General features: G+C 44.7%; 2 protein-coding genes across 2 annotated transcripts; both read left to right on the top strand.

The window, feature by feature from the left end:
• The first annotated feature begins 576 nt into the window (after positions 1-576).
• On the top strand, positions 577-1,545 carry LOC140897249 (olfactory receptor 6B1-like). The gene has a single exon (XM_073309634.1). The coding sequence runs from the start codon at positions 577-579 to the stop codon at positions 1,543-1,545; it is 969 nt and encodes a 322-aa protein (XP_073165735.1).
• Positions 1,546-19,707: 18,162 nt separating this feature from the next.
• On the top strand, positions 19,708-23,254 carry LOC140897248 (olfactory receptor 6N1-like). The gene is made up of 3 exons (XM_073309632.1): positions 19,708-20,628; positions 22,194-22,262; positions 23,174-23,254. The coding sequence occupies exons 1-3, from the start codon at positions 19,708-19,710 to the stop codon at positions 23,252-23,254; spliced, it is 1,071 nt and encodes a 356-aa protein (XP_073165733.1).
• Positions 23,255-25,680: the final 2,426 nt, after the last annotated feature.

Genomic DNA, 25,680 nt, shown 5'->3' with positions numbered 1-25,680 from the left:
TGAGAAAATAGCTGTGCTGAATAGAATGAATATTCCTGTCTGTGTGTCTTTTTTGTAACTTAAGGTTTTGCTTAGTGGGATTCTCTATGTTTTGAATCTAATTACCCTGTAAGGTATCTACCATCCTGATTTTACAGAGGTGATTCCTTTTTACTTCTATTAAAATTCTTCTTGTAAGAAAACTGAATGGTTTTTCATTGTTCTAAGATCCAAGGGTTTGGGTCTGTGGTCACCTATGCAAATTGGTGAGGATTTTTACCAAACCTTCCCCAGGAAGTGGAGTTGGGAGGATTTTGGGGGGAAAGACGTGTCCAAACTCCATTTTTTCAGGAACCCAGATAAAGTTTGGTGGTGGCAGTGGAAGTCCAGGGGCAAACGGTAAAATAGTTTGTACCTTGGGGAAGTTTTAAGCTAAGCTGGTAAAAGTAAGCTTAGGAGGTTTTCATGCTGGTCCCCACATTTGTACCCTAGCGTTCAGAGTGGGGAAGGAACCTTGACACAGTGCAAGTTCACAGTTTCCCAATTCTGCCTTTGAAAGTCCTGCCTCTCCTATATAGTATTTTTATATTTACCTCGATGACCCTCATACAGAAAGCAGAAGTGGACAATCAAACAGTCATCACCAAGTTCATCCTCTTGGGATTCGGGGATCTCCCTCAACTGCAGACTCTTCTCTTCTTGCTGTTTCTCGTGATCTACATTGCGAGCATGGCTGGGAACATCCTCATCATTGCTCTAGTTGTGGCTGATCAGCACCTGCACACACCCATGTACTTCTTTCTCGGGAACTTGTCCTGCATGGAGACCTGGTACAGCTCCACCATCCTGCCCAGGATGCTGGCCAGTCTCCTGACTGGGGACAGATACATTTCTGTCTGTGGCTGCGTCATGCAGTTTTATTGTTTTGGTTTCTTGGCCTGTACAGAGTGTTATCTCCTAGCAGCAATGTCTTGTGACCGGTATTTAGCTATATGTAAACCTCTGCATTATGCAGCCCTTATGAATGGAAGAACCTGGGTTCTAGCAGCTGGGTCATGGCTATGGGCGTTTGTGGCTAGTACCATAACTGTATATTTGATGTCACAATTAACATTCTGTGGCCCTAGTGAAATTGACCTTTTCTTCTGTGATCTCAACCCATTGATTAAACATTCCTGTCATGACACCAACCTGATCACACTGCTGAGTTTCATAGTCACCTCCATAGGTGTCCCTTTCCCATTTCTATTAACCGTGGCATCCTACAGTTTTATCATCACCACCATTTTAAGAATCCCTTCCACCACCAGGAAGAAAAAGGCATTTTCTACCTGCTCCTCTCACCTCATGGTGGTGACAATTTTCTATGGAACTATAATCACTGTCTGTATTTTACCAGACACTGACACTCTTAGAGACCTCAACAAAGTGTTCTCTGTCTTCTACACTGTCCTGACTCCCCTGGTCAATCCCCTCATATACAGCCTGAGGAACAAAGAGGTCAAGTTGGCCCTGAGAAAGATCATTCATAAGTTGATGGTGCCCACAGGAATTCAGAAGGAGTGACGGCTGTGGGAACAAATCCATCTGGCTGAAGTAGCAGTGGAGGTAGCATCTAGGTGGCCTGTAGCTCATGCCCATTGGAGCTTCAGTGGGGAATGTGAGGACATACTAAGTTTTGGGATGGCTGCATTCCCATTAAATACTAGAGCTCCTATTTACTACTGCCCTCACTGCAAACATAACTGTGATATACTCTGCACTCCACACAGCAAAATTCAAGATTCCAGTTCCGTTCTGCTCTTCTGCTCTCAGTTGGGAAAACACATTTTGCATAGCCCTGGTTTTGGATTCCAGTGGGTGGGTCTTGATTGTTATACTAGTTGATCTCTCCTTTGTGTCCTGGATTCCTAAATGCTCCCTAATTTTGTATCTGGGAAGACTGTATTTTTGTAATTATGGGTTCTCTTGCAAAGATTAGTAAGTTTAGAAGACCGTAAATAGTTTCCCATCAATCAATAATCAGTCAATAAATGATAAAAATGTTTTTGTTGAAACATTTCTTTATAACAACAACAAGTCATTGTTAAGTAAAAAATTCTAAGTACATGTGAAGAAAATGCTACTCAATTCTATATTTGAAAAACGCCAGGATCTATTCTCCTGAAGCACATTGGGTAAAATTATCAAAGTGCCTAAATTCCTTAAAAGCACAAATCCCACTGACTTTCACTGAAACGTAGATTTCTAAGGACCTTGTTCACTTTTGAAAATGGAACTTAGGCTTCTAAATCACTTAGAGGCTTGGCAAATTCTACCCATTGAGTAGTACCTTGTGCCTTAGACTGCCATTCAAAGTAATATACAGGATCAAGGCTTAACAGTAGAGGGAGCCACTAAGCAGCTGTGCCCACAGTATAATTAGGTTTCAGAGTAGCAGCCGTGTTAGTCTGTATCTCCAAAAAGAAAAGGAGTACTTGTGGCACCTTAGAGACAAACAAATTTATTTGAGCATAAGCTTTCGTGAGCTACAGCTCACTTCATTGGATGCATTCAGTGGAAAATAAAGTGGGAAGATTTTATATACGCAGAGAACATGAAACAATGGGTGTTGCCATACACACTGTAACAAGAGTGATCAGGTAAGGTGAGCTATTACCAGCAGGAGAGCCAGGGCGGGGGGAACCTTTTGTAATCAAGAGACTCCATTTCCATGGAGTTGACCATTTCCAGCAGTTGACAAGAATGTGTGTGGAACAGTGAGGGGGGGGGATAAACATGGGGAAATAGTTTTACTTTGTGTAATGACACATCCACTCCCAGTCTTTATTGAAGCCTAAGTTAACTGTATCCAGTTTGCAAATTAATTCCAATTCAGCAGTCTCTCATTGGAGTCTGTTTCTGAAGTTTTTTTGTTGAAGAATTGCCACTTTTAGGTCTGTAATCGAGTGACCAGCGAGATTGAAGTGTTCTCTGACTAGTTTTTGAATGTTATAATTCTTGACGTCTGATTTGTGTCCATTTATTCTTTTACGTAGAGACTGTCCGGTTTGGCCAATGTACATGGCAGAGGGGCATTGCTGGCACATGATGGCATACATCACATTGGTAGACGTGCAGATGAATGAGCCTCTGATAGTGTGGCTGATGTGATTAGGCCCTATGATGGTGTCCCCTGAATAGGTATGTTGGCAATGGGCTTTGTTGCAAGGATAGATTCCTGGGTTAGTGGTTTTGTTGTGTGGTGTGTAGTTGCTGGTGAGTATTTGCTTCAGGTTGGGGGGCTGTCTGTAAGCAAGGCCGGTCTCCCAAGATCTGTGAGAGTGATGGGTCATCCTTCAGGTTAGGTTGTAGATCCCTGATGATGCATTGGAGAGGTTTTAGTTGGGGGCTGAAGGTGATGGCTAGTGGCGTTCTGTTATTTTCTTTGTTGGGCCTGTCCTGTAGTAGGTAACTTCTGGGTACTCTTCTGGCTCTGTCAATCTGTTTCTTCACTTCAGCAGGTGGACATTGTAGTTGTAAGAACGCTTGATAGAGATCTTGTAGGTGTTTGTCTCTGTCTGAAGGGCTGGAGCAAATGCAGTTGTATCGTAGAGCTTGGCTGTAGACAATGGTGTGGTCTGGATGAAAGCTGGAGGCATGTAGGTAGGAATAGCGGTCAGTAGGTTTCCGGTATAGGGTGGTGTTTATGTGACCATTGCTTATTAGCACCGTAGTGTCCAGGAAGTGGATCTCTTTTGTGGACTGGTCCAGGCAGAGGTTGATGGTGGGATGGAAATTGTTGAAATCATGGTGGAGTTCCTCAAGGACTTCTTTTCCATGGGTCCAGATGATGAGGATGTCATCAATGTAGCGCAAGGAGGGGCATTAGGGGACAAGAGCTGAGGAAGCGTTGTTCTAAGTCAGCCATAAAAATGTTGGCATACTGTGGGGCCATGTGGGTACCCATAGCAGTGCCGCTGATCTGAAGGTATACATTGTCCCCAGATGTGAAATAGTTATGGGTGAGGACAAAGTCACAAAGTTCAGCCACCAGGTTTGCCGTGACATTATCGGGGATAGTGTTCCTGATGGCTTGTAGTCCATCTTTGTGTGGAATGTTGGTGCAGAGGGCTTCTACATCCATAGTGGCTAGGCTGGTGTTTTCAGGAAGATCACCGATGGATTGTAGTTTCCTCAGGAAGTCAGTGGTGTCTTGAAGATAGCTGGGAGTGCTGGTAGCATAGGGCCTGAGGAGGGAGTCTCCATAGCCAGACAATCCTGCTGTCAGAGTGCCAATGCCTGAGATGATGGGGCTTCCAGGATTTCCAGGTTTATGGATCTTGGGTAGCAGATAAAATATCTCTGGTCAGGGTTCTAGGGGTGTTTCTGTGAGGATTTAATTATATATAATTAGGTTCAACATCCTAGGGGCAGGTAAGGTACCAAATAATGATAGTTTTGTTTTCGTGGTTGAATGTTATCTGCTAGCAGCAATGTCTTATGATTGGTATTTATCAATATGTAAACCACCCTATTATGCAGCCCTGGTGAATGGCTGTAGCATAAGTGCCTTTCTGACTATTACCATAGTAACGTCTCTGCTGTAACGAATAATGTTCTGTGGACACCAATGAAATTGACCATTTCTTCTGTGACTTCACCCCATTGATCAATCTCTCCTGCCATGGCAACACCTGGATGTCTGGTGACCTTCAGATTCTCTTCCATAGACACCCTGCTCCATTTCTATTGACCCCGGCATCCTATGCTTGTGTCATCACCACCATCCTGTGAATCTCTTCCATGACCACAGGCAAAAGGCATTTCCCACCTGCTCCTCTCACCTCATTGGGGTTACAATTTTCTATGGGACCTAATAGCTGGTTTGCTACCAAACGCTGTTGCACTAAGAGACCTGAACAAAGAGTTCTCCACCTTCTTGTCTCCACCCCTCAATCCCTTCATGAAGGCAAAGGAAACCTGGAGAAAAAGCTGTCAGGAAACTGTGGAGTTCAGCACAGTTTAGGCCAGTTCAAGAAAATAAAACAGTTTAAGGAGCAGTTAAGGTCACCCCTTGGCCACAGCAGAGTCTTGTGACCTCAGCTGGGATTTTCAGAGGACCTAAGTGAGCTTGGCATTGAACTGCCACTGAATTTTACGGTAGGGTTTTCTAAAGCACCTCAGTGATTTAATTGAGTGAATAGAGATAGGAAAATAAGGAAGGTGTCTAGAATGGAATTTTTAATAATGACAAAGGGCCAGATTTTTAAAGGTATTTAGACACTTAAGGATGCAGATGGGGCCAAATGGGATTTCAAAAGCACCTAGGCACCTAATTTCTTTTTAGTTCAATGGGAATTAGCCACCGAGTGCATTTTAAGTGCCTATTCACCTATCTGCCACTTTAGGCAACTAAATACCTTTAAAAAATCTGGCCTAAGTGACTTAGGTGCACAAGTCCCATTGACTTTCAGTGAGGAGTAGGACACCTAACTCATTTTGGCCTCTAGGAATAACAGAATGGCATTTGTTATGGGGATTTAGAAACTACAGACTTTCCCTCTTCTCCCCTCTTCTGGATGGATATACAGGGCCTGGGCCAATTATGTCTCTCATTAAGTTCTGACCACTGCATTTGGGGCTATGGGTTTAAGAGTCTGAGCATTCAGGGCTGCGGAGGAGGGACCCCAGTAAATGAGTAACGCAAAGTTGAGCAATACACCTGAAACCATGTAGACAAATCAGATGGATGGTGCAATAGGTAAGAGCTAGCCCAGGGATGATGGCATTTCAAATACACAATTCAATTACTGATTAATTGCAGCATGATAGTCTCATAGCAATTTTCAATTTAAATAATAAGTAAATAAAATCTTTCCTCAAGCCATGACAATAAAATCAACGCTCTAGCACAACTCAATCGGTGATGCTGTTGCACATCATCTAGACGTTCCTCTCCTTAGTGTGTGGACAATGGACAGTCTTTGAAGAAATGGTGTATTGTCCTTGGTTTAGTGATGGAGTTTCTGTTGTGGAGAGTTGTTGCAAACAACAAAAGAGTTTGCTTTCTGCCTGAATCTCTCTAACTAGAGTCAATGCTTGGGGGAGAGTTGTTCTCCGGAAACCAGACATTTGTATCTGGACTGCTATTTCTGAAAGATGGGTTTGCCTTCATGCTATTTATGACCACCTCTGTTCCAGGACTGGCATAAATAAACTTCAGTAAGAATGCACCCAGGAAACTCCACATCACTGAGTTTTCCTCCAACAGGAAATGAAATGCAACTACCCAACATCTGCTACTGCTCAGCAGAGGGACAGACAATAAAGTCAGTCTCACTTAGTTCTTTATGCCACTTTTCTTTCTATCCACTGAATAGTCTATTCCTAACTCCCTAAAAAGGGCTTTGAGTTCCAGCACAGAAGTGATTCAGGCTAGCGGTCTCCTTGTCTCTTGAACCTGCCTCTGATTTCTGTCCTAGTCCCTGGCTCTTGGCTCTTTCCCCTCACAACCCGCTTTTAACACTGTCAGGAAAGGCTGTTTAGAACACGGCCTGACTCACCATTGTGCTGCTCCAGGTTTATACTGGACATATCCACTGGGCATCAGACAGTGTCAGAGCTCCCTTGTATGGCCTGCTACTCCCTTGCATCATCAGAGATTTCAGTGGGTGATCTGAACTGGGAACTGTGGGCTTGTGTCGTCTTGACATTATTTAGTAAGAAATAATCAAGGATAGGATTTTCAAAAGAGGGGGATTATGGTGCCTGAAGCCCATTGAACATTAATGGCAGTAGGCACCTAACTCCCCTGGAGTCATTTGAAAATCCCAGCCTAATAAATAATAATAATAATAATAATTAATAGTATAATAAATCCTCAAGAGATTTGAACAAGGATCTGTTATCTCTGTGGTGACTGTCCTGACCAATGTGGGGGTGTCTCTCAGACTATCCATTGAGGCAGGTCCATTTTGTATTAAATAAATAATTCAATATGCATCGGGCTAGAGAAAGCATGAGACCCACTCTACAGTCCACTGCTTAGGGCACTCACCTGAGGGGCTCTACCCTGGCTGCCTAGATGTCAGTGTGGGATTCCAGGTGCCAGGCTTGACCTATTAGGCTTTAAATAGCTTGGTACCAAGCTACATCAGAAATCACCTTTGTTTCTGAACAATACTGCCAGAGCTGTAACCAGCTGAGGAATTCAAGCTGGGCCGTTCTTGCAATGAAGGAAAGGGGGCTGCTTGTAGAGCATTCTTCATAAGCAGCCCTTCATTTTGGTTAAGATTTTAAGAAGTCCCTATGGGATATTTTTAAGGTGTTTTAGGTATTTTAGGAAATGGGACTTGCTCCTAAGTTATTCAGATCAGATTTTTAAAGGTATTTTAGGCATTTAGTGGGATTTTCAAAAGCATTTAGGCACCTAAAACTCACTGATTTCAGTGGTTGTTAGGTGCCCGGGTGCTTCTGAACATATCCATGTTGTTAGGTGCCTTGGGCAACATTCTCATTTATACTGAGGACAAGGGACACTAAAGTGGGAGCAAATCCTATTTATGGCATAAAGAGGCCTTTGTGTGACTGACAGTCAGGCCCCTTATGCATTGACTTCACCTCTCAGCTTCATGTCTTGGTGTCTTGCACATTTCATTTCTGAAATATCTCTGTTTGTCTCTTGTTTCCCTTCATATCACCTAACAAGAAAAGTTAACATTCTGCATTGGCCAGTGGATTTCCCACATGCCTTGAGACCAGGAGACCTGTCTTCTGTTGCTGTCTCCGCCACTGATCTGCTGGCTGACCTTGGGCAAGTCACTTCCCCTTCCCAGGCCTCAGTTTCCCCATCTGTGAAACTGGCATTCACAAACATATAATCAGTACATTGAAAATGTATGGAATAAAATTATTGTACACTGTTTAAGTACAACTAGTAAAGTGATGGATGTTTATTTTTCAGTCACCCGGGCTCCTGACACACACAGGGCATGACAAAGAGGGAGGTTTCCCATGAGGTTGCACTGGCCTCCACATTCACACTGTTTTAACAAGCGACATGGGGTTAATTCCCCCAGGAGGTCCATTTAAAAGTGATCACAATCAGCAGTCCGGGAGGAGACCCGTCTAGCAGCAGAAGACTGTGTGAGGCTGCATTCCCTTACAAACTCTGTAAGAATCTACCCCAGGAAGCGCTGAGGTTCTGTGTAATCCGCACAAGCAAGAGCATCAAGCAAGAGCAGCCCAGGCCAGCAGCAAAATTAAGGTGTCTTTGCTGAGTGAAGGAGAGTGTGTGAGACAGTGAGGACAGCGGGTGCCCTTGAGGGAGAGGTTGCCACTGGATGCTGAGAATTAAAGGTAAATCAGATCATTCCGATTGACCTCCTGAGGTCTCCTCCAGCCCTAATCTTCTGTGATTCTACAATTCTGTTGTTGCCGGCACCCAATGCCGAGAGGCAAAACAACAGCAGGGGTTTGTTACCCAGTGTGTTTTACTTAATAATTACAACGGGGTGGAGAATCAGAAAGCTGCAAACAAGGTACAAGGAGAATAGAATTTTAAATTCTGCACACCAGAGCAGGTTATTATACACACTTTTATATTTTTAATGCTATTGTACTACATATTAGCCAATTAAAACTTTGTACAAATATTTTGTTTTTTTTTATATGGGTTATAATAAGGTTTATTTTTTGTAATTTTTAACAAGCATTTTTAGTAACTTAAATAACTAGCACATTTTGTTTGGCCTTGTAACTATTTTTTATTATTTTTAACTTGGCGTTAGCAAACTTTATATTATAAGGCATTATTTGCGGCGGCAACATTGTTTTAAGAGCAAAAGAGCTTATTTAAACCAGCCAGGCCTGAATTTTGTTAAGGGGGGGTTAAGAAGAAGCCCTTAGGCTTTTAGCAGGGAGACCTTTTTGACTCTTATGGCCTTTTATTTCCTCGACTTAACTAGTGGCCATGCCCTGGGGTTTTTAACAATTTTTTTTGAGAATATTTATTTTTATTGCTTGAGTTTTTTTATTTTTATTTATTTATTAGCGGGCTATGCATAAAATTAAAATTTTTAAAACTATGTAAAATAAGCATTTTTATACAGGACTACATAGAACACAGTAAACATAACATGATTAATACAGGGAAAAAAAACTTAAATAATAGGCTAAACAACCCACTTAGCCATGGGGAAAGGCCCCAACCAGAAAATAAAGAGCTTAGCTAAGTTTTTTTAGTTTGCTGATGAATGCTTTTTACCAGCTGCTTTAGGCGTTGTAAATTAGCTTTTACGGATGGCCCTGCATTTGTTATATTAAAGCAACACATGCCTTCAAACTTTTGGCATAGGTGACTATGGCATAGAAGCAAATAGTTTACAGCTAGCTTGTTTTGTAGCATACTTTGATGTACTTTTTTTAACTTATGTGAGAGTTGGGCCAGGACTAAATTAATGGCTTTTGCCACCGTGCAGGCAAGGTGCTCTACTGCGTGATAATTATGCACCACAAGCCTAGGGATACCAATACCAACTAAGGAAAAGGCCAGAGCTGCTGCCTTACTTTTTGGTTACTTTAACTTTGGTTAACCTTACTTTAAGGTTACTTTTGACCTACAGGTGGAATCAAGGGGAATAGCATCCCTTTTATGATGGGCATATAACTGCGGAGGGTATGGAAAAATCAATGGAGCCACGCGACCAAGAGAGCAGGGACCCCCAGAACTATTGGCTGGGACATAGGAATACGCATGTCTGCCACATGTAAGGAACCACCCTGCTGGCAATTTTATGCTCCTGTAGGCAAAGGAGATTTTTACACTGTTATTATATTTAAGTTTTTTATTGGTGAGGTTTTTTTTAATGTGAGTAGCATTTACAAACCTCATACAAGAGGGGGCAAGGGTTGTATTGACTAGGTAATAAGAAAACATGGAGGCATTTAACTTATACTGGGCAGATTTAACGGTATATAAATCAGTATAAGTAAATGTTTTATTTATGGTTTTTAACAGGGAATAATGTTGAACCAGGGTTGGGGCTGCACATATACCAATAAAACAAGTTTTTATGATTGCACCCACTGAAAATGTATGTGGCAAACAAAACAACGTTGCGTTTACTGCACTCTGGGCCAGTGCCAGCCAGGTATTTACGGGTACAATGCCTGAAACAGCAGTACAGTTAGGCACATGGCCAAGAGGGGGAATAAAATATACTTTTTTATTTATTTTTTTGATTTTTTGGCGGGCTGCCATTTAAATAGTAATTTTAGTTTAAGACTTTTAGTGGAGGGGGCTGAATGCATGGTCTACCTTTTAGCCGGGGGCGGGGGTGGGGGGGAGGGGTTGACACTGCTTTCAGCCAGGTATAATGAATTTAATTTTTGTGTCTCTCGACCTTTGCTGCTGTGTGGGACACCAGCAGGACGGTATAGGGTCCCTTCCACTTTTTTTGGAGGGGCTTGTCTTTCCAGGTACGTACGAGCACTAAATTACTAGGCTGCAGGGAGTGGATGGGTGAATCTAAGGGTAGAGGCTGGGAATTTTTAGTATACCTGTGAAGAGACAAAAGAACAGCAGACAGGGAACACATATACTGAGACAAAAACCCATTCCCCAATTCCCACTCTCCCCCTGACACAACCGGTGTACCACTTATAGGCCATGCCCTTTTAAACATAATTTTAAAGGGACTGAGCCCTAATCTACCCTTTGGGAGAGCACGGATGCGGAGCAGAACTGGGGGCAGGGCATCAGGCCACCGTAGGGAGGCCTCCTGGCATACTTTTGAGAGATGTTGCTTAAGGGTCTGATTGGTTTGCTTTACTACTCTACTGGCTTGCGGTCTCCAGGGTGTATGGAGTTTTTAGGGAATCTGTAAGGCGTCTGAGATGCTTTGGATGATTTTTGACGTGAAAAGTGTGTTTTATTGTCAGATTCCATCCACTGGGGAAGTCCAAAGTGAGTAATAATCTCCTTAACAAACACTGTCCTGGCAGTGCAATTGCGACATGGAAAGGCTTCTGGCCATCCGCTGAATCTATCCACTATGACAAGGAGATACTTGAACCCTTGGGTCCGGGGAAACTTAGTAAAGTTTATTTGCCACACCCGTCCGGGGCCTGGAGTGGGTTCCAGGGCTGCTGGTGGTACTGGGTGTTTTGGTCGGGGGTTATTTTTTTGACAAACTAAGCAGTCTGCTTGTACCTGGGCAGCCAGGGGTCGGAGTCTGGATGTTATGAAGTACTTTTTCATTAGTTGGATAAGTGCCTCCCTGCCAGCATGAGTGGTTTGATGTAATTTTTGTAATACTTGCAGAATTAGGCTCTTTGGTAAGAGGACTTTCCCTTCCAGGGAATGAAGCCATCCCTCCTTTTCCTGGAGACCAAGTTTGTCAGCTAGCTAGTTTTTTTTTTTTAGAATACTGAGGGGTTGGGAGCTCCCCCACTGATGGGATAAGGGCATGCATATAGGTGTTTTTAGTGTGAGGGGATATTAGGGTGGCAGCATGCTTTGCTTCTTTATCTGCCCTGGCATTACCCCTGGTTACATTTTGATCCTCCCTCTGATGGGCCTTACAGTGTACCACTGCCACTTCCAAAGGGAATTGCACTGCCTCCAGAAGCTGGAGAATTTGGGGCCCATACTTGCCTTGGGCTGTCAGCATTCCCCTCTGCTTCCACAGGCCAGCATGAGCATGCAGCACCCCAAAAGCATATTTGGAATCAGTGAAAATATTGACCCGTTTTCCTTTGTACAGTTCGAGTGCACGGGTCAGGGCCACTAGCTCAGCCAACTGGGCAGAGGTCCCAGCGGGCAAACTTTCAGCTTCCATGGTGTCATTGAGGGTCACAATAGCATAACCCGCTCTTTTTTGTTTATTTATTACTATGCTGCTACTATTAGTGTACTACTTATAATCTTCATTTGGGAGGGGCACATTTCTTAAGTTTGGGCGGCTAGAATATTGGGCATTCATGATTTTTAAACAGTTATGTTTTTGTTTCTCAGTTTCTGGTAAGAGGGTGGCAGGGTTAAGAGATGAACAAGGCTGCAGCGTGACCTCAGGGTTTTTTAAGAGCTTTGCTTGGTATCTTGCTATACGTGCTTGTGTGAGCCAGAGGCCACCCTTAACATCTAGTAAAGCGCGTACGATGTGTGGTGTAAAAACCTGTATTGTTCCCCCTAGTGTCAGATTTTTTGCTTTTGCCAGGGTCAGGGCGGTGGCTGCCACTGTCCACAGGCACACTGGCCAGCCCTTGGCTACTTGGTCCAGTTGTTTAGAAAAATATGCCACCGGTCGTTTTTATGCTTTTAGCAGCTGTGTGAGTTCTTTTAGGGCCATCCCCTTTTGTTTATATACATACAACTGAAATGGCTTGGAGAGATCTGGCAGACCGAGAGCCGGGGCTTTTATTAACCCCTTCAGTTGCCAGTAGCAGACTCCCTCACTGTGACAAGAGCCACAGGCAAAGATACCAAGTGCCTAGTGTATGCCCCAGCAAAATGTGCTTTGGGAAACAGAACCATACCCCATAAGCTAATATACCTCCCTGAATGCCCAACACCGTTGCTGGGATGGGACCTGCTGTGTTGCCTAGGTGCCACCCTGCATTTTACTCAAGATGAAATAACCCTTACCTTACCCTCTGAAAATGCATGGATTATAGCCCTTGCAGTTGAACCCTCGGCTATGCAAGCCCCAAAATGGGACCAGTAAAAAGTCCAAGTGTATCCCCTTGTTCCTGGGACAAGTGCTGGGGGGTTCAGTTAGGAAGGAAAAGTCAGCATGTTGGGGAGCAGAGTGGCCGGAGCGCTCACTCAGGCCCGCCCTGTAACCATGCACTTACTGCTCTGTGGCACTGCCTGTTCCCTTCTTGACACGTCTCATCACAGCTCCTAATGCCGCTGAGCTGAGACGCCGCAGAGCGTGGCTGGGGGGACGGCGTCACGGCTGCTGTACTGCAGCAGGGACACAGCACCGACGTCCCCTTCAGTCCCCGCATCCCTGACAGACACAGACACATCTGCTGGGCTGCTGGGTGGAGCTGGAGGCAGAATTGTCCTGATTTTCGGTTTCCCTTCCCCTCCCCTCAGACAGGCCTGATGATCCCTCTGACATCTCCTCCACCTTCATCCCTCCTGGCCCAGCCCTTTCACACATGCCTCCCCAGATGTTTCCAAATGGAGGAGTGGAGATTTTTCATCTGCTCCTGGGCCCAATCCTTAAGGTCTAGGTGGCCTCCTATGCCAAGCCCTGGGAGAGCTCCGGGCTCTTCCCACCCTACACAGGAGCAGAGCACTGGGGTGACGATAAGTGGAAAGCTTTACAGATCAGGGAACAGAGCAGCCCCCCTGTATGCCTGACACCCACTGTGAGTCTTCCCTGCCCGGTTCCATTTCTCATTCTCCCCCTGATACGTCTCCTCATGGCTCCTAACATGGCTGAGCTGAGACAGTGGCTGGGAGGACCGAGTTACAGACGCTCTATTGCTGCCCAGAATCCGCCTGTAATTGCACACCAACAGGCGTGCACATGTTAGCTGGGCTGCAGGGTGCAGCTGGGGACAGAATGTGTGTGAGGGTTTCTAGCTGTCTCGCGGGGTTCCTAAGAGTGTGAGGGATCTGTGTCCGTGTCTTCTTGGGGTGTCCCTTGTGCATGAGGTACAGTGTGTAGGAGATAGATAAATAGATAGATAGACAGATAGATTTATTTGCCCAGGGCAATAACTTATAACTTCCTCAATTCATAGATTCCAAGGCCAGAAGGGACCATTGTGATCAGTTACGCTGAATATCTTTGCCAGTGGTTTTCAATCTGCGGTCCATGGACCCCAGGGGGGTCAGCCGACTATGTCTAAGGGGTCTCTGAAAGGTTGTTGTTACCACAGAAAGTGGCTTTTAACCTGTGATCTGCAGATCCCTGGGGGGTCCGCAGATTATGGCCAAAATTTCCAAAGGAGTCTGCACCTCCATTCAAAATTTTTAGGGCTTCACAAAGAAAACCACTGCTCTAGGCCATAGAACTCCCCCAAAGCAATTCCTGTGTGACCCTGGGGGACCGGGGATCATTTCCCTGCTCCATTACAAACGCCTGTGTAACCTTAGCAACTCACTTATAGCCACAGTTTCAAAGGTATTTAGCCCCCTAAAGCAGCAGATACACAGCTAATGGGATTTTCAAAATAATCTAAGGTGTTTAGGCACCTAATCTCATTGACTTCAATGCAACTCTGGTACCTTGTATTGGTTTTGTATTGGTAGTATTTGTATGTGTAGAGGCTTGTAGGGGCTTTGTGCTGGGAGAGAAGCTGAGCCCTGATTAGGGGGTGGGGCTTCACTGACTAGGGGTCCTATAAAGGTAGCAGCCAGTCAGGCAGCGGCACAGGAGCTAGCAAACAGAGCTGTAAACAGGGGAGTTTGAGTGGGAGTTTGAAAGGGGAGTTTGTCTTGTGGTGCTTGTGTGGGGTTTGGTTTTGCTGTGGGTGGTGGTGTTTTGGTGTGGTTTGTGTTTCCCAGATTAACAGGATTTAGGTGGGAAGGCTATGACAGATTCAGAGGTGGCAGTGGGAGTGACCCATGTAGCAGATGACACAATGAAGATGACTGGATGTGGAAGCTGTGGTATGTACATGATCCTGGAGGGGGCACCTGGTAAGAGTTTTGTCTGCATGAAATGCCGTCTGATAGAGCTGATGGAGGAAAAGATCAGAGGTTTGGAGATGCAGGTGGAAAGTCTGGTAGAGTTTAGGAAGGGGTTTGAGCAGATTATGGAGCAAAGACATGAGGTATCTGAAGGGAAAAGCTCAGACTTGCAGATGGAAGCAGGACTAGGGAATTCTGAGGGGAGACTGGGTGAGGAAAGTGGTCAGTGGAAGCATGTGACTAAAAGAACTAGGCAGAGGAAAAGACGGGCTAGTGAAGGAGAAATAGAGCTTCAGAATAGGTTTGCAGAGTTGGAAAATGAAGAAGGGGCTCAGCAGGTAGTCACTGAAGGTGACAGGGCAAGGAAGAAGAGAAGAGCGGTTAGTCCTATAGGAAAAGGGGAAGAGTTAATGGAGATTACACCAAATATGAGCCCCAGGAGGATACAGGATGGGTTAAAAAGGATTACAAGGGAGAATGGGAATGGAAAAAACTTGCAGCCAGAGGGAACAGGGGATAGACTGGAGAATAGCACCGTCACTAGGAAAAGGCAGGTCTATGTGATTGGGGACTCTTTACTGAGAAGAATAGATAGGCCTGTAACCAGAGCTGATCCAGAAAATAGGAGGGTGTGCTGTCTTCCAGGTGCTAAGATACGGGATGTAGACCTGAGGTTAAAAAGGATTCTAAAGGGAGCGGGAAAGAATCCCCTAATTATCCTTCATGTGGGAACAAATGATACGGCTAGATTCTCGCTGGAAAGTATTAAGGGAGACTATGTTAGGCTGGGGAGGACGCTTAAGGAAATTGAGGCTCAGGTGATCTTTAGTGGGATTCTGCCTGTTCCTAGAGAAGGGCAACAAAGGTGTGACAAGATTATGACTATCAATAGATGGCTTAGGCAGTGGTGCTATAAGGAGGGCTTTGGGATGTATGGCCATTGGGAGGCATTCATGGATAGAGGACAGTTCTCTCGGGATGGACTTCATCTGAGTAGGGAAGGAAATAGACTTCTAGGATGGAGGCTGGCACAACTGATTAAGAGAGCTTTAAACTAGGAATTTGGGGGAGATGGTTGGGAGATGTCCAGGTAATCTCCACGCCAGAATTTAGCATAGAGTGGAAAGAAAATGAAGTAAGAGTGGATACAGCTGTAGGTAGGAGGAAGGGCAGTGTAGATACAAGTCTAATAGGTTATACTGGTAGTAAAATAACCGTGCCTAACAGGGTACAGAATGTGAGTGAGGCTAAACAGCAAAAATTAAGATGTTTGTACACTAATGCAAGGAGCCTAGGTAACAAAATGGAGGAACTAGAGTTACTGGTGCAGGAAGTGAAACCAGATATTATAGGTATAACAGAGACCTGGTGGAATAGTAGTCATGACTGGGCTACAGGTATTGAAGGGTATGTGCTGTTTAGGAAAGACCGAAATAAAGGTAAAGGTGGTGGAGTAGCACTGTATATCAATGATGAGATAGAATGTAAAGAAATAAGAAGCGATGAAATGGATATGACTGAGTCTGTCTGGGCAATAATTAAATTGGGGAAGAAAACTATTAGAGCCTCCGCTGGGATAGTGCTTGGGGTGTGCTATAGACCGCCGGGATCTAATTTGGATATGGATAGAGCCCTTTTTAATGTTTTTAATAAAGTAAATACTAATGGAAACTGTGTGATCATGGGAGACTTTAACTTCCCAGATATAGACTGGAGGACGAGTGCTAGTAATAATAATAGGGCTCAGATTTTCCTAGATGCGATAGCTGATGGATTCCTTCAACAAGTAGTTGCTGAACCGACTAGAGGGGATGCCATTTTAGATTTGGTCTTGGTGAGTAATGAGGATCTCATAGAGGAAATGGTTGTAGGGGATAATCTTGGCTCAAGTGATCATGAGCTAATTCAGTTCAAATTGAATGGAAGGATTAACAAAAATAAATCTGCAACTAGGGTTTTTGATTTCAAAAGGGCTGACTTTCAAAAATTAAGGAAATTAGTTAGGGAAGTGGATTGGACTGAAGAATTTATGGGTTTAAAGGTAGAGGAGGCCTGGGATTATTTTAAATTAAAGCTGCAGAAGCTATCGGAAGCCTGCATCCCAAGAAAGGGGAAAAAATTCATAGGCAGGAGTTGTAGACCAAGCTGGATGAGCAAGCATCTTAGAGAGGTAATTAAGAAAAAGCAGAAATCATATAGGGAGTGGAAGAAGGGAGGGATCAGTAAGGAAAGCTACCTTATTGAGGTCAGAATATGTAGGGATAAAGTGAGACAGGCTAAAAGTCAAGTAGAGTTGGACCTTGCAAAGGGAATTAAAACCAATAGTAAAAGGTTCTATAGTCATATAAATAGGAAGAAAACAAAGAAAGAAGAAGTGGGACCGCTAAAAACTGAGGATGGAGTGGAGGTCAAGGATAATCTAGGCATGGCCCAATATCTAAACAAATACTTTGCCTCAGTCTTTAATAAGACTAAAGAGGATCTTAGGGATAATGGTAGCATGATAAATGGGAATGAGGATATGGAGGTAGACATCACCATATCTGAGGTAGAAGCGAAACTCAAACAGCTTAATGGGACTAAATCGGGGGGCCCAGATAATCTTCATCCAAGAATATTAAAAGAATTGGCACAAGAAATTGCAAGCCCATTAGCAAGAATTTTTAATGAATCTGTAAACTCAGGGGTTGTACCGTATGATTGAAGAATTGCTAACATAGTTCCCATTTTTAAGAAAGGGAAAAAAAGTGATCCAAGTAATTATAGGCCTGTTAGTTTGACATCTGTAGTATGCAAGGTCTTGGAAAAAATTTTGAAGGAGAAGGTAGTTAAGGACATTGAAGTCAATGGTAAATGGGACAAAATACAACATGGTTTTACAAAAGGTAGATCGTGCCAAACCAACCTGATCTCCTTCTTTGAGAGAGTAACAGATTTTTTAGATAAAGGAAACGCAGTGGATCTAATTTACTTAGATTTTAGTAAGGCGTTTGATACTGTGCCACATGGGGAATTATTAGTTAAATTGGATAAGATGGGCATCAATAGGAAAATTGAAAGGTGGATAGGGAATTGGTTAAAGGGGAGACTACAACGGGTCCTACTGAAAGGTGAACTGTCAAGTTGGAGGGAGGTTACCAGTGGAGTTCCTCAAGGATCAGTTTTGGGACCAATCTTATTTAATCTTTTTATTACTGACCTGGGCACAAAAAGTGGGAGTGTGCTAATAAAGTTTGCAGATGATACAAAGCTGGGAGGTATTGCTAATTTAGAGAAGGACAGGGATACCCTACAGGAGGATCTGGATGACCTTGTAAACTGGAGTAATAGGAATAGGATGAAATTTAATAGTGAGAAGTGTAAGGTCATGCATTTAGGGATTAATAACAAGAATTTTAGTTATAAGCTAGGGACGCATCAACTAGAAGTAACGGAGGAGGAAAAGGACCTTGGAGTATTGGTTGATCATAGGTTGACTATGAGCTGCCAATGTGATATGGCTGTGAAAAAAGCTAATGTCGTCTTGGGATGCATCAGGAGAGGTATTTCCAGTAGGGATAAGGAGGTTTTAGTACCGTTATATAAGGCACTGGTGAGACCTCACCTGGAATACTGTGTGCAGTTCTGGTCTCCCATGTTTAAGAAGGATGAATTCAAACTGGAACAGGTACAGAGAAGGGCTACTAGGATGATCCGAGGAATGGAAAACTTGTCTTATGAAAGGAGACTCAGGGAGCTTGGCTTGTTTAGCCTAACTAAAAGAAGGTTGAGGGGAGATATGATTGCTCTCTATAAATATATCAGAGGGATAAATACCAGAGAGGGAGAGGAATTATTTAAACTCAATACCAATGTGGACACAAGAACAAATGGATATAAACTGGCCACTAGGAAATTTAGATTAGAAATTAGACGAAGGTTTCTAACCATCAGAGGAGTGAAGTTTTGGAATAGCCTTCCGAGGGAAGTAGTGGGGGCAAAAGATCTATCTTGCTTTAAGATTAAACTCGATAAGTTTATGGAGGAGATGGTATGATGGGATAACATGGTTTTGGTAATTAAATATTCATGGTAAATAGGCCCAATAGACTGTGATGGGTTTTTAGATGGGGTAAGATCCAAGTTACCCGGGAAAGAATTTTCTGTAGTATCTGGCTGATGAATCTTGCCCATATGCTCAGGGTTTAGCTGATCGCCATATTTGGGGTCGGGAAGGAATTTTCCTCCAGGGCAGATTGGAAGGCCCTGGAGGTTTTTCGCCTTCCTCTGTAGCATGGGGCACGGGTCACTTGCTGGAGGATTCTCTGCTCCTTGAGGTCTTCAAACTACAATTTGAGGACTTCAATAGCACAGATATAGGTGTGAGGCCTTTTTTAGGAGTGGTGGGTGAAATTCTGTGGCCTGCATTGCGCAGGAGGTCAGACTAGATGATCATAATGGTCCCTTCTGACCTAAATATCTATGAATCTATGAACCTAAACTGCTCGTAGGCTTTTGAAACTCCAGTAAGCAACTACCTGCATCTTTAGTGCCTACATGCCTTTGAACATCTGGCCCTTTGTGTAAAACAGGCATAATGGCATGTTCCTACTTCCCAGGAGGTGCTGTGAGGGTAAGTACATTATAGAACATGAGGTGATCAGATACTTTGGTTATGGGGGCCATATGAGGACCTAAGAATAAATGCATACACATAATTGCACCAGCTCAGTTAAAAATGTACAAGAGATACAAGCTTTCATAGTACTGGGCAGGAGGCCAACAATAAATTGCCTGGCCAAACAATTCCCCATGTAGATGCTGTTGCATCAATATCCATTATGGGATCTTACAGCTCCTCTGTAGAATCCGAGACTGCCTACTAATAAAGGCATATTATTAAAGAAACCAGATTAGATGGATTGTTCTGGTGTGGCAATGCCCATGTTCCTTACTAAGTCTCAAAGGTTTCAGCCTTAGAAGACAGTAAATGACCTTCTCGGAGTCCCATTGGTACTTTTCTGTAATCATATGGATGCTGCTTTATCGAGTTTAACAGGAGAGAGAGAAAAAAACTCCAGTGTTTCTTGTTTCCTTCCTCCTACTAGATATGTCCCATGGGGAAAGGAGAAGGGGAAAATCAAACGTCCATCACTGAGTTCATCCTCCTAGGATTTGGGAATGTCCCAGAACTGCAGGTTCTTCTCCTCCTGCTGCTTCCAGTGATCTATGTGGTGACCGTGGCTGGGAACATCCTCATCATTGTGCTAGTTGCCTCTGATCAGCACCTTCACACCCCCATGTACTTCTTCCTGGGGAACTTGTCCTGCTTAGAGACCTGCTACATCTCCACCATCCTGCCCAGGCTGCTGGCCAGACTCCTGAGGGGGAACAGAACCATCTCAGTCAATGGCTGCTTCATACAATTACATTTTTTTGGTTCTCTAGTAGGTGCAGAATGTTACCTCCTAGCTGCGATGTCCTATGATCGGTATTTAGCAATATGTAAACCTCTGCATTATGCAGCCCGTATGAAAGGGAGGTTCTGCCTCCAGCTAGCAGCTGGGTCATGGCTATGGCCATTTGTGGCTAGTACCCTACTTGTATGTTTAGTTTCACAATTAATATTCTGTGGCCCTAATGAAATTGACCATTTCTTTTGTGATTTCACCCCAATGACTAAGCTTTCTTGTAATGATACTAACTTGGTCATACTGGTGAGTTTCATACTCTGCTCCATAGAGGTGCTTTCCACATTTATATTAACAGTAACATCCTATATTTCAATCATCACCACCATCCTGAGAATCCCTTCCACCACCGGGAGGAAAAAAGCATTTTCCACATGCTCCTCTCACCTCATGGTGGTGACAATTTTCTTTGGGACCCTGATCATTGTCTATATGCTCCCAGACTTTGCTGTACTGAGAGACCTCAACAAAGTGCTTTCTGTCTTCTACACTGTCCTGACTCCCCTGGCCAACCCCCTCATCTACAGCCTGAGAAACAGAGAGGTCAAGGAAGCCATGAGGAAAGTCATCCAAACTATGCGGCACTCACAAAAATTCAGATGGATTGACCGGTAGGGGAGTCAACCTGTGTGGTTTAGCCAGCAAGTGAGGTAGCATTGAGGTTGCCCCTAGATCATGTTAATCACATGATCTGTGAGTAATGAGGGGATAATACTAACAGCTACATATTTCCTCTGCTTCTGTGTTCTGACTCTCCACATTTTACAAGGCACCTGGAATTCTGCACACCTCTGTATCTGGGAAGATAATGATAGTTTAGATAATTTAGTCAAGATTGGACTATTTCTTAGTATCTCAAGACTTGATCAATTCTGTCACTGATTGTGTCATTATTCATTAATTAATATTAATTATTATTATATCTGACCATGTTCTATAAGTATGTCTTGTATGCGCCCCCAACTAAAATGTGGAAGTTAAATACCTCTCTGCTGTTTGACACATCATTTGTTAACTCTCTCCAGCAGGAGTTAGAACTTTAAAAATAAAAAGATGTCTCCCATCCTCCACTTCATCAGCTACCCCACTTCGGGGAACCTTTCAAGCCTTCATCAGAGGCCTCATAAGTGCTGACCACTGTTGTAAATATAACTCCTTTCATGCTACATTAACTCACATGGTTTGAGAATACCCCTATGTCAAAAATTTCTGGTCTGAGGTTGGTCAAGGGACCAATTTAATACTGGATGCTAAGCCTTCCCCCTTAAGTTTTATTCCTTCACCTGTTCCTGATACCTGGAGATTACCTGGCAACAAGGCAGTGTGGTTCCACAATGAAGCTTTAGTCGCTAAAAAGTTAATCCTGCAAAACTGGAAAAGTTTCTCCCCACTTGAGCACTGCCTGGCTCAGTGAGTTGGGAGAGGTAGCGAACGAGTGGTGTTCTGCAGAAAGGGAATGGCCGGAAAATTCAAAGCAGTTTGGGCTGACTTTTTAAAGGTCTGTGATTAACCTAGACCCTGAAGATAAATATGTTGCTTCCCCTCCCTTTATCCTAACCCTCTTGATTTACATTATGTGTTATGATGAATCTGGTATTTTGGAATATTTCTTGTATTGGGAAAAGTTAATAAAAAAATGATAAATACAAAGGAGGAAATTTTGAAATGAACAATTAATAGTTTTTGTTCTGAAAATTTCAGACTATCCCATTCTGACATTCTTGAAATGTTTTTATTAGTTTTCTTACATGAAATGGATATGATGTTTTAAAAACGGTTTAATCAACATGGCATTGTCTGATGGAAAGCATTAGTTTTCCACCCAGCTCTAGTGTTAGGCCATGTAGAGACAAATGATGAAAAGACAGTCTGTGCCTTGAAATGCTCACTGTCTAAGTAAGACAAGAGACAATAGGTGGTACAACAGACAGACAGAGGAAGGACAAGGTAAAATGAGACAGGACAGTTCATCATGAAAAGAAGTGACCACAGCACATCATCTGCCTCATTAGTGACCTCAGGGCCGGATCCTGCCATGGGCTGAGCATTGATAACCCTGAGGGCATCAGCACTGTGCCAGAGGAGACATTTAGAAAGCCCTCCTAAAGTCCTTTCTTACATCCTGAAAACACCTCCTTGTGCAGGTAGCCTGGGATTGCCAAAAAAGCTTAAAGGAGTTGGGCACCCATCTTCCTCTGAAAGTCAGTGGTACTTGGCATCTAAACCCCTTAGGCTCCTTTGAATATCTTAGATGCAGCTGTTACTTATCCCACCGAAGCCAGTGAGCATGCTCACATGAATCAAGGCTAGTAGGACTCGAAGATTCATAAATTTCAAGGCCAGGAGGGACTGTCAGACCATCTAGCCTGACCTGCAGAACACTATCCAGAGAGCTCCACCCACTGATTCCTGTAGCCAGTCCTATCATTTGGGTTTCACCTACAGCATATCATTTAGCACGTCACTCAACAAGACATTAAGGAATGGAGAATCCACCACATCACTTGGGGATCTGTGGGTGAGGCCCTTAGTCCTTTAAAAGTCCACTAAGTTTGTGGTGTACATTGCTGTGTAACCAAAGTTGGGTTAACAGAAGCTCCATGGGGCCTGGGTTCAGAGGGGTTTCATTGACGCAGCTATCTGGGATCCAGTGATCTATGGAGGGTCCCTACTGGGGTCTTCTAAGGGGCGATGGGGGCACCACATGCAGGGAATGGAAGCAGAAGTGGTGTGAAGCATGGGATTTAGAATCATTAGAATACCAGGGTTGGAAGGGACCTCAGGAGGTCATCTAGTCCAAATCCCTGCTCAAAGCAGGACCAATCCCCAATTTTTGCCCCAAATCCCAAATGGCCCCCTCAAGGATTGAACTCACAACCCTGGGTTTAGCAGGCCAATGCTCAAACCACTGAGCTATCTCTCCCTCCCAAAGTGTCCCAAAGTGTGGACTTTGTTTGAGTTAGCCCGTATCTGTCTTACTCCACCAGCATCACCATTATTCTTTTGTTCTCCATGTGCTGCACCTTTACATGTCAAGGAGCCATCATTCTGTGAGTGGCAGCTGCCATTTTCTCTTCGGTTCTGACATACACCCCGTGCTCTCCTCTCCTAGACATTCTCGGTGGCACTTTCCAAACCTGCTAAAGGATTTTGGCACCGTCTCCAAGGCAGCATTAACATTTCTTCCCAATAGTGCATCAGAGACTGGGATTTTCAAAGGGCGCAAGGGATTTAGGTGCCCAACTCCTATAGAAATTTAATTCACCCTCCTTAGTGGTTGGGGCACTAGCCTAGGGGAAACCTAGGTTCAAGTCTCTGTTCCACCACAGACTTCCTATGTACTGGGCAAATCACTTAGGCCCAGACCCACAAAAGGATTTAGACACCTAACTGCCATGTGAGACCCCTAAGCCTGACCTTTAGAAGCCACTGAGATCCTCAGAACCCCTGCTCAGCTGACACCTAACTCTGGAGGCACCTAAAAGTCCCTAGACACCTAAATTTTGCCCACTAATGTCCCCAAGGTGCCTAAGTTTCTGTCACGGGGCTTGTGCCTTGTTACGTGAGCCCCAATGGCTGGTGCCTATCTCACAGCAAAGCCATAGCTGGATACCCCAGCTCGGCATTGTCCTGTCTTCCTCATCTGGGGGGCATACCCAGAGCATACGCACGGCCACACAAGACAGCTGGGGAGGGAAAGGGAATTAAACTGGGGTATCCTATGTCACATGACACAGGGAAGCACCCTAGCCATTGGGATAAGGGTGCGCTTCCCCCTTCATTCCGCCCCCTCCTCCCAGAATTCCTTGCAAAATGGCATTGGCACCCAACTCCAGGAGAGGGGTCACAGCTGAGAACAACAAGCAGAGGGATGTGCCTCCCTCTGGCCGAATCCCTGAGAGGGGAGGGACTTAGGCCCCACCCTCCTCCTCAGCATCTCCCATTGCCTCACTTACGCGGCTCCCTGCCTAGTGTGCTTTCTTTGTGGATCCCATTCTTAGGTGCCCAAACTCTTACCATGCATTTTACAGGGCACCTAACCTGGGACTGGAGATGCCACTGGGTGGTCAGGTATCTAAAACACTCGCCATTGCCCAAGTGCCTTGGTGGATCTGTGCCCAAGTCTCTCTGTGCCTCAGTTTCCCATCGGTGCAATGGGAATAATACCTCTCTGTGGCATTATGAGCATAAACACTGCAGACTCGGAGATGTTCCAATGCTACAGTAATGTGGCCCATAAAAGTAATTTAGAGTGCTAGATTAGTAAAATTGAAAATTTTATCCTTAATGTAGGGTTTTAAATGGCATTTCCTAGGGATTTCTAAAAAGAATACACATATATCAATTGTTACATGTAACAGAAACAATTCCCCACATCTAACACCACCAGGTTTTGAACCCAGGACTGTCCAATCCACTACACAGCCCTCTGCCACTTGAGCTAGTAGAGGAAGTTAGCACCTTATTGGTAGCCGTTAAACTCTAGTACGTCACTTGCTGCCCACAGTAGTAGCTTATTATACCCATTGGCCCAGCCCCTAGAGGGGAATGGGTTTGATGTGCAGGAATTTCCATCTGAGAGGCAGGAGTCTCCCTTACTAAAGATCTGTTTTCTTTCCCAGCTCTGTCCGATGTGACTTTGTGAAACCTCAGCTGTGCAAGGTCTGTAAAAGGGCTAACTATTCACAGAAGTCGGCGGAGACCTGGCTGCATGCAATTGGGAATGTTGAGTGACAAGTTTTGGACATGTTCTTCTGGGCATGTCCAAACGGTGATGCTCTGTGGCTGATCTGACCTGGATGGATTTTGACTGGGACCATGGGCAACGGGTATAAGAGGCCAGGGGAGGCTAAGCCTCCCCAAACAGCCAGCCCACCACTTTTGGAGTGTCCCGTCACTGAAAGGGAACCCTGGCTGTGGCCCCGCCCACGCTCCACCCCAAGGCCCTGTTCCTATTCATTCTCCTCCCCCACGAGGTACCACCCTCCTTCTGCCTCTTCCCATCCCTGCTCCACCCACATTAGAGCCTGGGGATGGGGGAGAAGAGGCAAGCAGGAGCAGTGAGTGGCTGGCGGGTGGGCAGGCGGGCGTTGCCGGGGGATGGGGCAAAGGGGTGTGCATGCGGTGGGCAGGAGGGGCTTCAGGGGAAGAGGTGGATGTGGGGACTGAGCTGAGCCTGGGGTGGAGCACGGGTGGGGGTGGGGCTTCAGGGGGAGGAGACCGAGAGGAGCTGGGCATTAGGGCGGGGCCACATTCCGGATGTGCCCAGCCTCCCCAAATGGACGAGTCACGCGCCACCTGTGACTGAGAGCATTACAGACCTCATGCTGACCTCAGGACTGCCCATCTGCCAAGCTTCAACTTCCCAGAGCCAGAGCTGTTCAGAAAAGGGCAGAGGAAAGTGGCCCCACGCCCTGTTCTTGGGAAGGGCAGAATTGGTTTTGCTCAAACTTGGAAAAAACAAATTGAATTTGAGGCGAAGGGCAAACAGGGACAATTCCAACCCCAGCAGTTAACATTATACCACTACAACAATTGTAACCACAGGCGTTGCTGTACTCCACACATGGCCTAGCTCTTCTCTGTGCGCATGGGAGCTACGCTCCCTGTGCCCCAACT

The sequence above is a fragment of the Lepidochelys kempii genome, chromosome 13 (genome assembly GCF_965140265.1).
Source record: "Lepidochelys kempii isolate rLepKem1 chromosome 13, rLepKem1.hap2, whole genome shotgun sequence".
Taxonomy (NCBI): Eukaryota; Metazoa; Chordata; order Testudines; family Cheloniidae; genus Lepidochelys; species Lepidochelys kempii.
Note: the sequence above shows the minus strand (reverse complement) of the source record. Positions and strands in the feature narration are given on the sequence as shown.

What these genes read in the sequence shown, in the direction of transcription:
- LOC140897249 (XM_073309634.1), top strand. Translation starts at nt 577, where the DNA reads ATGACCCTCATACAGAAAGCAGAAGTGGACAATCAAACAGTCATCACC.
- LOC140897248 (XM_073309632.1), top strand. Translation starts at nt 19,708, where the DNA reads ATGGGGAAAGGAGAAGGGGAAAATCAAACGTCCATCACTGAGTTCATC. An exon ending in AGGAAGCCATGAGGAAAGTC is followed by an intron (nt 20,629 to 22,193) that starts ATCCAAACTATG and finishes TCCTGAAAACAC; the next exon opens with CTCCTTGTGCAGGTAGCCTG. An exon ending in GCACCCATCTTCCTCTGAAA is followed by an intron (nt 22,263 to 23,173) that starts GTCAGTGGTACT and finishes CTCCTCTCCTAG; the next exon opens with ACATTCTCGGTGGCACTTTC.